This window comes from Hippichthys cyanospilos, chromosome 17, assembly GCF_059441005.1.
Source record: "Hippichthys cyanospilos isolate Australia breed blue-spotted pipefish chromosome 17, RoL_Hcya_1.0, whole genome shotgun sequence".
In the NCBI taxonomy this organism is placed as follows: Eukaryota; Metazoa; Chordata; class Actinopteri; order Syngnathiformes; family Syngnathidae; genus Hippichthys; species Hippichthys cyanospilos.
Genome location: NC_142385.1, coordinates 14,288,875 through 14,304,453, shown reverse-complemented (window position 1 = coordinate 14,304,453; position 15,579 = coordinate 14,288,875). Strand labels below are relative to the sequence as shown.

The 15,579-nt window shown below is 44.2% G+C and overlaps 1 protein-coding gene across 2 annotated transcripts; it reads left to right on the top strand.

Moving 5' to 3' along the window:
• Nucleotides 1–608: 608 nt before the first annotated feature.
• Nucleotides 609–15,191, top strand: taok2b (TAO kinase 2b). Of its 2 annotated transcripts, XM_088438791.1 has the most exons (20): nt 609–1,155; nt 2,745–2,885; nt 3,364–3,435; nt 3,510–3,611; nt 3,698–3,743; nt 3,824–3,920; nt 4,015–4,128; nt 4,228–4,319; nt 4,414–4,507; nt 4,705–4,786; nt 5,028–5,195; nt 5,634–5,840; nt 6,110–6,336; nt 6,405–6,582; nt 6,762–6,890; nt 6,966–7,169; nt 7,644–7,883; nt 12,582–12,794; nt 12,893–13,075; nt 13,333–15,191. In XM_088438791.1, the coding sequence occupies exons 2-20, from the start codon at nt 2,754–2,756 to the stop codon at nt 14,227–14,229; spliced, it is 3,477 nt and encodes a 1,158-aa protein (XP_088294917.1). In that variant the 5' UTR covers nt 609–1,155; nt 2,745–2,753; the 3' UTR covers nt 14,230–15,191. The 2 variants fall into 2 exon arrangements, with proteins under 2 accessions (XP_088294917.1, XP_088294915.1); XM_088438789.1 differs by lacking the exons at nt 12,582–12,794; nt 12,893–13,075; nt 13,333–15,191 and having other exon boundaries at nt 7,644–11,190.
• The last annotated feature ends 388 nt before the right edge of the window (nt 15,192–15,579 follow it).

Genomic DNA, 15,579 nt, shown 5'->3' with positions numbered 1-15,579 from the left:
TTTTGTTTATTTATATATTCTATCTGTCTTGCAAAGCGGACGGAAGTATTGCGACTATTGCAGAAATAGCAGAAATCATCAATTGAATCAAAAATCGTTTTGATTCAAAAAATCAGAACGTAATTGTGTCGCAAGAAAATCAAATACTCCCACCACTACACATCACTGTTAATCATAAAACATTAACTTTACTATTAATGAAGTTTTCCATATATTGAACTAAATTCAGCTCATTTTTATACTTCAATCATCTCGTGGGCCGGAATAAATACATTTGTGTTCCAGAACGGGCCCCGGGCCATATGTTTGACCCCTTCTGCCTTAGATACTCCATTACTTTATCACCTATAGATTACTTTGACTCGTTCAGTCCCAAGCTTGTTAAGAACCCATTTAGCAAAAAAACAAACAAACAAAAAAAAACAAATAAGTACCTGCGGTTGAATTACCCATTTTTTTATTCGTGGGTGCCAAACCGCGAGTATGCGGGGTTATCATGACTACCGGTATATGATCATGGCAAAACCACACGAGGGCAGTGTTGCGCCTCGCTCCGCCAAGGCTGTTTTCGGCAAAAAAGACCACTTCCGTTTTCCTTTCCTCCTCTCCCACCCCGCTCCTCCGCCATCACGGAGTACTGAAGAAAACCCAATGTCGAGCAAAATGGGGAAAAAACGAACAGCGGAAGACAGCCACTAAAACCTAATGACAGCGCCCAGTGGAGCATGGCGCAGCCCCGCGGGCATCTATGACACCACCCCACAATGCGAACTTGCCTTTCGGCTCCCACTTGTCACCGTAATCGCTGACTACCGCCGCCGCTAATTAGCGTGCGATTGTGATAGCGGCTGCTCTTCGCGCCGCTAGCTTGCTTAGCTTGACAGCTAGCTTAGCTTAGCTAGCTGTCACTAGCGCACTCGACCGGCTACTTTCATTCATGTCGCCCGCAAAATTCTGTCCGATTTTCACCGGCAGCGTCGGGATGACGACGAGTTTGAGTCACGGCGATGACGGGCACAATGCAGTTTGCTCGCGCTGAGTAGACTGCAGCAGCGCTGGGGGGGGAGGAGGAGAAAAAGGGGAGCGAGACCTACATTTTTCTTGCCAGGCCAGTAAGCTAGCTTCGGCTAGCTACAGTGGATCCCAAAAGCCACGGTAAGACGCATAAACAAAATACATTCATCCGTTTATACTTTACAAAAAATACACCCAATTGATTTTTTTGTGTATTTTATGTACAGCCGCCATAATGTTTTAAAATGTGGCCCTTGTCTACTAAGGTTTAAATCAAGAAAAAGGGCGATAATACCATAAACGTGTATATACTCTATCAACATTTGTACATGCACCTGTTGGTTTTTGAATGGTCATCTAGGAAGTCTCAATATGCAGTAAAAAATCGATTTAAAAAGCAACAGTTGAGTGTATTAAGTATCGGTACTTTTGTATCAATATCGGTACTAAAGAATTGATTATTCATCCTTGGTCTGGAAAAACATCCCTATTTTGATTGTATTTTGTCTCAACTAAATGTGAATGATTAAATTTGTTTTTTTAATTTCATTAAAAATAAATGTATTCCTAATTGATACACCTGTTATTTATTGATTTTTTTTTTTTTTTTTTTTAAGTTTTAAGACCGAAAAGGATACTGTTCAATGTGCGATTTATATTCTGTGCAACAAAAGCATGGAGCAACACTGCTTAACTTAATGCTTCCCATTTTGGGTCTTGATATGTTTAACTAAATATGTCTTTGGGATAAAGTGAGTTGATTAAATGACAATATACTAACTATTGTGCTTTGAATACGTTCGATAATTACATTAGATAAGAATAGTAACAGTTTATGTCTATTATTTGTGTGGCTTTTCTTATCATATAGCTGTATGAATATATTGAGATGTTAACAAATGCTCAGTATACTGCATTAATATACTGTATTAGTTGTTTTCCTGACAAGATAAAGAATAAATGCCTGTGATTGTTAAAATTGTCTGTCTACATGTGCTGCTGCAGTGTTTGTAGCAAGCTTTTTTTTTTTTTTGGGGTCTGTTAGCATCAAGCAAGTGGATATTGTTTTTAATATGCATGAGAGCATGTTAGATTAATTCAAGACTAATTTGTCCCAAATTGAGAATATGAGCATGTTTGTTGCCTATATTTTCCCAGTGAGCGCCTGGGTTACAGTTTGGGTTCCCATGCTTCAATTCAGCTTTGATTGGTTCCACTCACCCATCACCCAAATGAGGAAAAGCAGTATCGTTAATCGATGGATCATATTTTGTTCGCTTGCTGTGATTCCCTAGTTTTCTTTTTTTTTTTTATGAGCTTAACAATGTGGCTGTAGCATTTATCTGGAATGACTTTTCCACAGACGGGTAGCTTCCTGTTATAACGGAGCTGAGAGCTTGCTTTAGGCTTGGTTGCAAAATTGGAACGTCTGCTTCAAAGGGAACAATCATGTTCCTCATTAATAGCACCGACACGGCAGCGTCAAAAGCTTTACCGTCTGATCATTAGTAATATGCCGGTCCTTTATTTCCTCTCTGGGCTTTGTTCGAATTTGAGCTGATTCCTGCTATTAAATGTAAATGTTCATCTTATTTTAGATAAGTCAGCATAACGATGATTAAATGAGTTTAATCTTTAAGATTTATAGTTGACATTACATTGTTGTCAGGCTTGAATGTAACACTATAGCGTTGGAAATTTTGACCACGCTCCCCTCGTGTGTGTCCCAGGCGCTGGTCATGCCGTCGAGTGTGCGGGCCGGGAGCCTGAAGGACCCGGAGGTGGCTGAGCTCTTCTGCAGGGAGGATCCTGAGAAGCTCTTCACCGACCTGAGGGAGATCGGGCATGGCAGCTTCGGAGCTGTCTACTTTGTGAGTTGAGTTTCAGTGTAGTTTTATGAGGGCTGGACGGATGATCGGTGCTGATAGTAAGACTTTTGATAAATGTTTACCTAGGCGTGTGAATTCAAAACTTTTAACTTCAGGCAACTATTTTGGTGGTTAGTTCATTTTATAAGAGTTGCTGCTGACCCTGAGAACCCTCTGCACCTTTTGATTTCATTTGAAATTAAAACGAACTGTAGAATATTATTGAAGTTTTCATTTAACTTTGTAAGACATACTGATAAACCTTGGAGCTTCCTCATCTTTGCTAAAATAAGAAATGTATATGTCTATTGTCTGTCAACAAATAGTTGGATTATGTACTTTTAAAGAATTTGATGCCAATGTTTTGGCTAAGAAGATCTTAATCGGCCCTGGAGCATTTTGTCACATTAGTGCTCACTAGGATTTGTTGGAGGGAAGAAAAAAAAGCTCACATATATGTAACCATCTGTTTTGTCATTAGGCCCATGACATCCGCACCAATGAGGTGGTGGCCATCAAGAAGATGTCCTACAGTGGCAAGCAGTCCAATGAGGTAACAAGTTGTGGCCATCAGTAATTTGCAATCGGCTGTCATGTTTACCCAGTGGCACTCTGGGTGCATTTTAGAAATGGCAGGATATCATCAAGGAAGTCAAGTTCCTTCAGAAACTGCGGCACCCCAACACGGTGGAGTACCACGGCTGCTACTTGAGGGAGCACACGGCATGGGTAAGTGCAACCAATTGTCCACGTCAATCATCATTTAAAGTGTAGCTGAAAATGTTATTTAAAAAAAAAAAAACTGCGTCTGCCAGCTGGTGATGGAGTACTGCTTGGGCTCAGCTTCCGACCTTTTGGAAGGTAAAGATTGTTTGTTGATGGTGCACATTTTGTCATCTTTGTTGTTGAAGCCTAATACTTTGTGACATCCTTTCACTCAGTCCACAAGAAGCCTCTCCAAGAAGTGGAAATAGCTGCAATTACCCATGGTGCACTGCAGGGACTGGTCTATCTTCACTCTCACAACATGATTCATAGGTATGCTGCTTGTCAGTCTTGTAAGGGTCTGGCTTCATGGGGTTTCCTTCAACTCTTATACTCAGCTTTTATTTTCTGCTGCTGTCCCTTGCAGGGATGTGAAAGCAGGAAACATCTTGCTAACGGAGCCTGGTCAGGTCAAACTGGGCGACTTTGGTTCTGCCTCCATCGTCGCCCCGGCTAACTCTTTTGTGGGAACACCTTACTGGTAGGATCATGTATCATTGATGGCCTCCTGTGCTGCCTTGTGGGCCTTCATACTTTGAGCAAGAAGTGGACGAATGTTTGTTTTGTCTTCTTCATGCAGGATGGCACCCGAGGTGATTTTGGCTATGGATGAGGGTCAGTATGATGGAAAGGTGGATGTGTGGTCACTTGGCATTACCTGCATAGAGCTGGGTAAGAGATGGATTGTTTTTTTTTTTTTTTTTTTTTCCTTTTCCTCCCATGTGGATCTTCCTCTGACATTTGTCCTTTGTCCCTTCCTGTCTAGCGGAAAGGAAGCCACCTCTGTTCAACATGAATGCTATGAGTGCCTTATACCACATCGCACAGAACGAGAGCCCCGTATTGCAGTCAAATCACTGGTAAGAGAATTTTTTGGAGGGACGACATCCAAAAAGGTTTAAAAAATACTAACAGTCACAATTTAGTAATTTCTCCCCCCAGAGCAACCAAAGAAATACACAAATAAAAACCACAACATCCACTATGCCATTTTTCAGTATATCTAGAAAATGATCATCCTTGACTGGCCCTTTCAAATACCAACTTTGTCTTCCAGGTCCGATTATTTCCGCAATTTTGTGGACTCTTGCTTGCAGAAGATTGCCCAGGACAGACCTACCTCTGATGTGTTGCTCAAGGTGAACGTCCTCACCAGTGGTTCTCAACGTTTTTTCAATAATGTACTCCTTGTGAAATATATTTTCAGCTGACATCAGTATAAACCTTGTAAAAAAAAAAAATCTCTCATATCCCTGAATTACTTTCACATTCCCCCAGGGGTACTACTAGTACTTTCATTTTAGAACCACTGGTCTACACCAGCTAATACAGCTACAACATTCTATGCTCTTTTTTTAACCTCTTCATTCTCCCCTCTAGCATCATTTCCTATGCAGGGAGCGTCCTCTGACCAGCGTGATGGACCTCATCGCACGCACTAAAGATGCTGTCCGCGAGCTGGACAACCTGCAGTACAGGAAGATGAAGAAAATCCTTTTCCACGAGGCACACAATGGGCCTGCGCCAGAAGGGGCTGATGAGGAAGAAGTATGTATTGCACTATATGCTTTGCAACAGTCAAAAAAAGGAACCGAAGCATCTGCAATTATTGCGAAGTGCAGTTGTTTGGTCCATCCTGCCTTTGTAGCCTAACCCTCTATGTATGTTGTGAAGTCGAGAGCACTTCCCCTCTGTACAAAAGGTTTTGTTGCCATTGATTTTCAGAGCAGTTGGCTCCTCATTGAAAAAGGAAATGTTGGAATTCAGGGAATGTCGGGGTGCACTATCTGTTATCTAATGTATTTTAGGCTGGAGTTGCACCACAGTTCAAAGTGCCTATTTCTCGTATAAGTTGTTATTTACAAGTACATTACAATTAACAGATACCAAGGTATAGAAGTTTCAAATGTGTATTGAGTTCCTTTTTCTTGCTATCATCACCTTTAAAACCTCCATCAGCACTTCATGACTAAAATAATTTTACAGGACGTGGAGCAGTACATGCTGCGCACGGGCACCGTAAACAGTATGGAAAGCTCCCACTCGCTGCCGTCCATGTCCATCAGCGCCAGCTCCCAAAGCAGCTCGGTCAACAGCCTGGCGGACGGTTCGGACGACAGCGGCGAGATGGCCATGATGCAAGAGGGCGAGCACACCGTCACCTCCAACAGCTCCGTTCTGCACAAGCCCCTGGTCAGTCCCAGGATAGGATCAGAATATGTCTGAAATGACTGGGCACAGATGTAAACTTGCACCACCTGCAGGAAAAGTCAAGTCACTGCGAGGCTTGCTTGTTGCTTCTGGGTGGTATACATACATTCTAGTGTTGTTTTAATAACAGTCACTTTGAATTAATATAAAAGGATGGCTAAATAGTAGTTGTTAAAGGTTTGCAGATTTGATCCATTCTCTAAAAAAAAGTAATCCCGCCCTGCCATGTCCACTGTTATCATCCTCTGCAGAGCCACGATAACATCTATGACGATCCCTACCAGCCAGAAGTGGACTCCCAGCGAGATGCCTCATCCGCCGGTGGAGGTGGGGCGGGAGGAGGAGGAGGGGGCGGAGGGGGAGGAGGGAGGCGCCGTCGAGGCCGTGACCATTTCGCCACCATTCGGACCGCCTCGCTCGTCACCCGCCAGATTCAAGAACACGAGCAGGGATCTGCCCTGAGAGAGCAGATGTCTGGGTAAAACAGCACTTTGGCTTACATTGTTGAGGTTGTTTGAATATTTATCCTGCATCGGGTCCACGCAGGTACAAGCGGATGCGCCGGCAGCACCAGAAACAGTTGATGGGTCTTGAAAATAAGCTGAAAGCGGAGATGGATGAACACCAGCTAAGACTGGACAAGGAACTGGAAAACCAGAGGAATAGCTTCTCGATGGAGGGTGAAAAGTTGTGCAAGAAGCACTCGGCAATCATGGAAAAGGAGGTGAGGTGTTGCATAAGAATTTTGAAAATTGCTGCAAGTGTGATTTGTTGCTTCTCAAATTGGATGCTGATACGAGTGACTCTGTGAAAATGCCATGAAAATATTGGTCCCACGGGTCGTTAGATCTTTGATCAAATCCAACAAATGTGAAATATAACTTGTTTTTCTTGGCTCCACAGACCAAAGCTGTTCTGACTGAGGAGAAGAAGTTTCAGCAACACATCCTCGGCCAGCAAAAGAAGGAGTTGACAAGTCTGCTTGAGTCTCAGAAACGAGAGTATCGACAACGCAAAGAGCAACTCAAAGAGGTCCCGTCCGTGTCCTAGCATTTTTTTTGCCAATCGAAAGTACGAATTGACACCGGCGCGCTTATGTCCCTCAAGGAGCTGAATGAGAACCAGTCGACGCCGAAGCGGGAGAAGCAGGAGTGGCTGGTGCACCAGAAGGAATGCCTGCAGCAGCTCCAGGCGGAGGAGGAGTCAGGCCTGCTGAGGAGGCAGAGGCAGTATTATGAGCTCCAGAGTCGCCAGTACAAGAGGAAGATGCTGCTGGCGCGCCACAATCTGGAGCAGGATCTCCTTCGTGAGGTAACCCAGAGTAGACATGGGCCTGTAACTGGTTGGACGGTTTAGCTTGGTTTCAAAAACTGCTAATGTTCTTTGTCACTGGTAATGAAGGCTTTTATTTTTGACTGAAGAAGGTACACTTTGATTGGCTGGGTCAGAGCTGATACCGATTATTGGCAGAAGAGGGAACCAATGACCAATATTTGTAGCCTATAGTCATTTTCAGTTGAAGGGAGAAAAATACTGCCATCAAACATTTAAATACAAATTCCAACCCTTTTCTAAAATATGTTAACAACCTAACAGATTGCAAGTTCAGTTTTCTTTTTTTAATTCGCAAACAGATTTGTTAGTTTAAAAATTTTAACAAACTCAGGAAGCTCCTAGTGTTACCGGTATATTTTCAAAAGTTCCATTACAAATTTGACCTGACACTGAAATTCCCTACAATACTCCTAGAAACAAATTCCACCGATGTTTGTGGTTGTCCACCAGGAGCTGAACAAGAAGCAGACGCTGAAGGATCTTGAATGCGCCATGCTCCTGCGCCACCACGAGTCCACGCAGGAGCTGGAGTTCCGGCAGCTGAGTCTGGTGCAGCGCACCCGCGCCGAGCTGATCCGCACCCAGCACCAGACGGAGCTCACCAACCAGATGGAGTACAACAAGCGACGAGAGCAGGAGCTGCGTCAGAAGCACGCCGTGGAGGTCCGACAGCAGCCCAAGAGCCTCAAAGTGAGTGAGAACCTGGGCCAGACAGCAGAGGAGACACGGTTAGAACAGCTAGTGATGAGGGAGGAGGATGACCAAGGGACCACGTATGTATATGACGATGAAAACCGTGATGGCTCGGGCTCTTTGGAGTTAGAAAACCTCGATGGGAATACCAAAGACATACCAAGAGAGGCCAATCAGCACGGCACCAAATATTTTTATGATGACGATGATGTCATGAAATCAAACGAAAGCGAAGGCCGGGAAGAGGTGAGGGAGGTCGAAGGGGTTCAGTGGGAAACCGAGAAAAACGGTGCTGAATGTTCTTCCAGGGGCGAAGGTGATCAGGGTAACAAATTCGTACTTGATGATGACATGAAGCTAAACAGGAGAGGGGGCACAGAATTTAGAGGACAGAATGAAAACGAAGGTGACATGAAGTGGAATCCGAGCGAGTCAGAAGAGCGAGAGGGCCGGGAAGAGGAGAGGCAGGTAGAAGGGCTCCACTGGGAACATCTAGACGAGGAGGAGGAAGGCCGAGGCGTGGCGGACGGCTGCCCTTCCGAGCTCATCTCCTCGTCTTCTCTGGAAAGGCGCCGCGAACGGGAGCCGGACGACCTGTCCGAATTTTACTTCCCCGACGTCCCCGAGGAGCTGGAGGCCTCCCCTGGCGTCCCTCCCCCTCCTCCGTCCCCCTCCTCTTTCCCCTGGCTCTTCTCGCACTCGGTGAGCCTGCTGCTGTCGTTGTGGGCCGCAGCCCGTCCTTGCAACCTCACGCTGCTCCTCCTCAGCGTCTTCCTGCTATCCTTGCGCCGCTCGCCTCCTCCGCCCTCGCTCGGCTCGCTGGTCCTCTCGGCCGAGCTGGCCCTCCTCGCTCATTTCTTCTCCTACCTCCTCCTGCGCTCCTGCTTCTCGCTGTCCTTTTCCTCCTATCTGTCGCTCAGCCTGTGGGCCAGCGGCCTGGTGAGTTTGGGGCTCTCTCTCAGCTTGGAGATGTACTACATCCCCATGATTTTAGTCTCCGCCTCCTTCCTAAGCTCACCCTCTCTCTTCCTGTCGCTCTACCTGCTGGTGGTGCTGGTGATCCGGCCGGCCCGCCGCTTCCTCCGGCGCGCCCCCCGCAAGGTCAACCGGCTGTGCATGCGGCTGCTTTTCCGCCTGCCGCGGCCGCTTTTCGCCGTGTGCCAGTCGCTTCTGGGCGGCGTGGCCGAGCGCAGTCTCTACGAGATGTTTCCCAAAGCGGGGCGCAACTGGGGGGTGAGGTGCTCCAAAATCCCCGTCCCCCTCAAGAGCCTCCCCTTAAATCAGCAAGCTCGCCGCAGGCGGCCTTCCCACCTGGCGCGGGTCGCCCTCTGGGTGAAGCAATTCGTCCGGCGACCTCTAGGGGTCCTCGCTGACCTGGCTAACGCTCTCATGCTAAAGCTTGCTGGGAAACTGGTCCAAAAGCTTCCGGTCGGCGTTCACGTCTGGTTGAGGCGGGCGGGGCTTTTCAAGAAGAGGCGGCCCAGTAGGTTGCCCCGACTTCTGCCGCGTGAGGTGAGGGAAGCCAGGCTGAGGGAGAGGATCAGACGGGAGAGGGAGAGGCGGCGAAGGGAGGAAAGGGAGAGGATACTCCGCGATGACACTCGCTGGGAATGCGCTCTCAGGAGAACGTCCTCGGGAAGGTTTGTCAGGGGGAAGGTTCGCCCGTGGAGATGAGAGCGCCTGATATGCATATATACATATATATATATAGTGAAAAAAAATCTTTGATAGATTTGCTGGATACACAGACTGTGATAATGGCTGTTTAATATTTGAAAGCAGGGGGCATACAGAAAAATGTTTACCTAGGATTTAGTTTTAGCTAAAATGAAAAATAAAACCTCACATGCAGTGACAAGCCCTACTACTTAACTTTTCACCTACGTCAAAAATACTCAAAACCTTTGCAATATGCCCAAATTGAAATCTGTTAATTAGGCCATAAAGCGCACACACATATACAATTTAAATAAATAAAGGGCACAATTATGTATTGAATTTAGGCGCAGATTAAAAAAAAAAATCCCAAATCTGTTTTTTTTTAAACTGAAATCGTCAAGTTTACAATAATTTTATAGATTTTTCAAGAAGAATAAGCAAAGCTATGCTAGCTTGTTAGCCACCACAATCAATTTTTGTTGTTACCTTAAGAAAAAGTAATCTGAAGTATTGACTTTTTTTTTTTTCATTTTCCATTGACAAACCAACCACCCACCCCCGCCAATCCCCCATTGGCTTATCCCAAAGCCCCAATCAAGCTTTAACATTTCATTGTTTGCTTTTTGTAAAAGTTCCTTACATGTGTTTTGTTCTTAATTTGTAAGAATGTGAAGTTTGTATTACCGTGTATGTGCAATTATTTTTATTTTTATAATTATTTTGGTGTTCATATTTGGAGCAAATATGAAGGTGTTAAGCGCAGACAAACGTCGTGTCCCGACGTTGTGGCGATCACGCAACACTAGCTTCCTGGGTCAGTAACAGCGTGCAATAAATGCCACAATCAAATCGAATGTGCAACATGAAGATCCAGGTATTAGATACTGTTTGAGTCCAATTTCAATTTTTTATTGCTGTTTATGCGATAATCTTGTTAAGTTTTATTTACCATGTAAACGTTCAGTTATGTTTTTTTTTTTTTTTTTAAGGTCAAGTGAAGCCTTTGAGTGCCTATAAATATTTGCACAAATGTCTTATATATAATATTCTATGGAGATATTTAAGTTAATAGTAGAAAGAGTCCATAACATATTGGAACTATAGTATTTTTTTTTTATTTTTATATGAAGCCATGTAGGCAATCTTTTTGTAGATTGCAACCAAAGACTGAAAATTCTTGAATGTGAAGATGAAGTCTGGACACGATTTAGCCTCATTTTTGCAAAAAAGTAATTCCAAACGTCCATAAAGTTGGACAAAAAAAAGGAAAGTGAACCTTGTCGCTGATAGAAAAAAAATGGTATATAAAATCAGTGATTTTTGCCCTTCCTTAATGTTTATGTAAAGTGAATTACCTAGTTTGATCTAAAATATATAGTCCATAAACAGCTCTCTGGTGTTTTGAAATTTAACATAACTTGATTTCACTTTACAAGGTCTTTAAAAGTGTTATACTGTACTGTAATTGCCTATAGATGCCACAAAATAGCAGCAGTTATTCTATTGTTTTTTTGAATGAGCTGTTAAATTAGAATTTTTATAAATGTTTATAAAAATATTTTATCAATATATATATGTCATTAAACTGGGGGCCTGGCATTGACCCCTGGGGTCCCCCAAAATAGTTTATATATATATATATATATATATATATATATATAAAATTAAAAAATTATTTCCTTTATCCCGAACACTTCTACGGTGTGACAGGGCACATTTCTAAATGAGTTTAAATTTATTATGCACGTTGGCGAGGACATCTCAGTAAAGTAGGATGTAGAAGTTATTCAAAAAAAAAAAAAAATCAGGACTCCCTCAGGGGAACAGTTTGAGTATTATTTTATTTTATTATTATTTTTTTGCTTTCACATCATATTTAATTTGTCTTAAGTTATTTGCCATTGATTTCCATTTGTGTTGTCCCCTGTTCCTGCGTGTACGTTTGACCTGTTCGTTTGGTGTTGTTGACTTCTCACCTCCACCTTTGATACCTTGATCCAAGCAGTATTTGTTTAACGAACAGAACTGCATTCGTTGTTTGCCAGCCTCTTGTTCTTTTATTCACATTTGGCTGTGTTGCTCACATGCTTTAAAAAAAAAAAAAAAGAATCAAAAAGCTGTGGTATTTTTGTTTACACCAAAATAAATTCAGCTGTATTGAACTCATTGTCTTGTTTGTTTTTATGATTTCAGTTTCCTTTGTCATTTATGTTCTTTCCCTCCCAATACCAGTTGGTTTTTGTCTTTGTGGCCACTATTTTTTTAAACCGATTTGCCAACCTAGCTTTTTGATTATTTTTAAATGTACATAAAGACAGTTTTTCTATTTTTATGGTTTGTAAAGACCCAATGGTTGATGTTAAGAGTCCTGTAACATTAGAAGCAATCATAACTTATTGTTACGCCTGTTATACGCCTGATGTAGTTTAGTACATAATTATGAGACACAACTGATTGTTTTATTACTTTATTAGCTAAAGTAATGATTGCTTTAATACTGAAATTCCTAAAATATTACTATATTCCTCTAGAAAAAAGACTTTTTGGAACCTTTTGCCAAAATCGAAAAAAAAAATGGAGAAATATACAGAAGTATCTGGGATTGAATGTTCAGAATCTTTGAAAACATAAAAACATATACTTGGGATTGTGTTAAATAAGTGGTATTTTTTTCAGTTAACTGAAATATTTTGTGCTTTTTAAAATTTTCAGAACATTTTGCCAAACGTTTGGTTGATTTTGTTAATAGTGTTTTAAAATTAGTTGAATGAAAATTTTGCAGTAGTCAATGCAATTTAAAAAAAATATCAAAGATTCTACCTATCTAGTTAAGTAATAATTATATGAAAAACTCACTTTTATTTGTATTTATATACTTGTAAAAAAAAAAGTAAATCATTTTACATAACATGACTTTGAAAAATGATCACATAGAAACCGAGTAAAAAAATTCTATAAAAGAAAACAAGAGTTCTGATAGACGAGTTCTACCGCTAGACTTGTATCTTTTGTTCTCCTCTTCCTTCTCTGCCGCAGTCCAAAGAGCTGCAGATAAAGCGTCAGTTCCAGGACACGTGCAAGATCCAAACCCGGCAGTACAAGGCCCTGCGCAACCACCTCCTGGAGAACACGCCCAAATCGGACCACAAGGCGGTGCTGAAGCGCCTGAAGGACGAGCAGACCCGCAAGCTGGCCATCCTGGCCGAGCAGTACGACCACTCCATCAATGACATGTTGTCCACGCAGGCCGTGAGTAATCCCGGGGCGGCCCCTTCTCAGTCCCGGTTTATGGAACCCTCTTTTGTCACCTCCATGTATCAAATGCCTCCATTTTGTCATGGTCCTAGCTGCGACTGGATGAGACGCAGGAGGCCGAGTACAAGGTTCTGCGCATGCAACTGCAGCAGGAACTGGAGCTGCTCAACGCCTACCAGAGCAAGATCAAGATCCACACCGACACGCAGCATGAAAGGGAGGTCAAGGATCTGGAGCAGAGGGTCTCCATCCGTCGAGCTCTCCTGGAGCAGAGGGTCAGAACTCACATTTATCTTTTTAAGCCCTTTACACGTCTTTAATTGTCATTACAAAGCGATTAGATAGCAGGTTACTAAATCTATTTTTGAGTCTGTCTTCTACCGGTTGAATCGCTCGCCCTCATGTCTTCATGTATTTTGGGGAATTTCGCAGTATCTTTATGGCTTTCTAGAAAATGTTTTGGGTCGCCTTCCCCTTTAAGACTTGAGACCTCTTCTCCGTCATACATGATTGCGTCCTGTGGTGTCCTCAGATCGAGGAAGAGATGCTCTCCCTCCAGAACGAGCGATCCGAGCGCATCCGCACCCTCCTGGAGCGTCAGGCCAGCGAGATCGAGTCCTTCGACTCGGAGAGTTTACGTCTGGGCTTCAGCGGCATGTCCCTGACGGGCCACCCTGGCGACGCCTACTCCAAGCAGGGTTACCCCAACGCCCCGCCCCCGGCCCCTCGCTCCACCAGCCAATGGAGCCACGGGGTGCACCCCCAGGGCGCACCGCCGCCGCAAGCCTCGCGACGCAGCCACAACAGCGGAGGAGGCGAACGAGGCGAGCGAAGGGGCGAGTCCTCGTCCTCGCACTTGGCAATGGCGCTGGCCATGGGGCGGGACGGGGGCAGGGAGGCGCACCACTCGTCCCACTCCTCGTCTTCGTCCTCGTCCTCCTCGTCTTCCTCCCACCACCAGCGCCACCATCTGCCCCAGCACTACCACCACCAGAGCACGCCGCAGTTGTACCGAGAACGGGAGCGGGATAGGGACCGGGAACGGGATCGGGAGAAGGACAGGGACTGGCCCGGGGCGCGAGGACCCGGCGGGGATCTGGTCCACCCTCTGCCCTTACCCTTTTCCCATCACCTTCCCTCGCGCTCCTCCTCCCAGTCCCTCGCCATGCTACCTCCTCCACCGCCGGCTCCCCCGTCCGTCTCCGGCCCGTCGTCCTCCTCCTCCTCGTCCTCGTCCTCGCAAGGGGCGGTCTACGGGGGCATTCGCGCCGCCCCCAGCCTGATGGCCCTGAGGAACAGCCCCCAGCCTCTGAGGAGGACGGCGTCCGGCGGGGGGCCCGGGGCGGCCGCCGGTCCCGACGGCGTCCTCAGCCGGAGCACCTCGGTCACCTCGCACATCTCCAACGGCTCCCACCTCTCCTACTCCTAGGCTCGGGGTTCTCACACCTTTTGGGTGCAGGAATAGGGGAGAAAATTTTCGCTCATGTTCCAAACCCTGGTTCAACGACGAAACTGCTCGTATACGATATAGAGAACAGTTCGATCTCGTTACGTCCTCCTGAGCCCCATCCTGTCCAGTTCTGACCACTGTTGTGTCCATTTTGTCTCAGCGAGACCACAAATTCAATTGCGTCCGAATCCAAACACCAGACAGCATGACAAAGGTCAAGTTAACTAAGCGTCAACTACAGTAGACGCAAAAGAATAGGCTGTCTCTCGGGATGATATACAGCTCTGGAAAAAATAGCAACCTGAAAAAAATAATACAAATCAGTGGTTCTGAGTACGGGATATGTGCACTGTACGTACGCTGTCTCCCTCTAGCGGGCAATGAAAGAATAACAGCCTAAAATTGTAATTTTTAAATTAATTTTTACAATTAGTGGCATTTTTACATTTTATGTGCAATACATTGTAATTGAACGTTTTTATGTTTCTATATTCAAACTGCTAGAGCTGTGGTTGACAATAGTTACTTTTTAGAAGTAAAACACCTGGCTATGTTGTCCAGTGGTTTAAAAAAAAAAAAAAGAAAAAAAAAGACCGTTTACTCAAATGCATACTTAAAAGTGCAAAGTTCTCAACATTGATCCTTTTTTTTACAGTAGTTTCCTCATTTTTAACAGAGCTGTAAACGTCAAAAGTCTGCGAGCAGAGAAATTGATGCTCATCCTAAAAGTTTTGGAAATGCCGATAGATGGCACAAGACTTTTTATTTAGTTTACTTTAAATGTAAAAAGGTAATGTGGCTTCTCCCCTTACGTCAACATCTCCGAGGCTCACGTGGCGCCAAAGCTATTTTTGTATAGTACACGTGGCTTTGGCATGAGCACAAAAAACGAATTTTAGTCTCTTGAAAAAAATAGTACTGTTTTCCCAAAAGTAAGATTTCACTCCTGTAATAGCACTCTTTTGTTAAAAAAAAAGAGAATGAGTCAAATGTGGTTTTACTGTGCTGCCTTGACTCACAAGTTTTTGAGATACAAGCTGATTTTTATGCTTTAACTTGCAAGCAAAACATTTTGATACGAGCGCCACTGTGTGGCAGTCCGGCAATTGTTTTTTATTTTTTAAGTTCCGACTCCTAGTTAAAGTTTTCTGCCAAACTATCATAAAAAGCCCGCTAGCTTAATGCTAAGTCAGAAGACAAGCTATCATAATGTAACAGACACTTGAACACTACAGGCGCATATTTTTCATCCTGAGTGAAAAACATCTTAATTTTGTAACCCTTCATTTCTGTTCTATGTCATTGTTATACTGCCCTCCGGTGGACAAC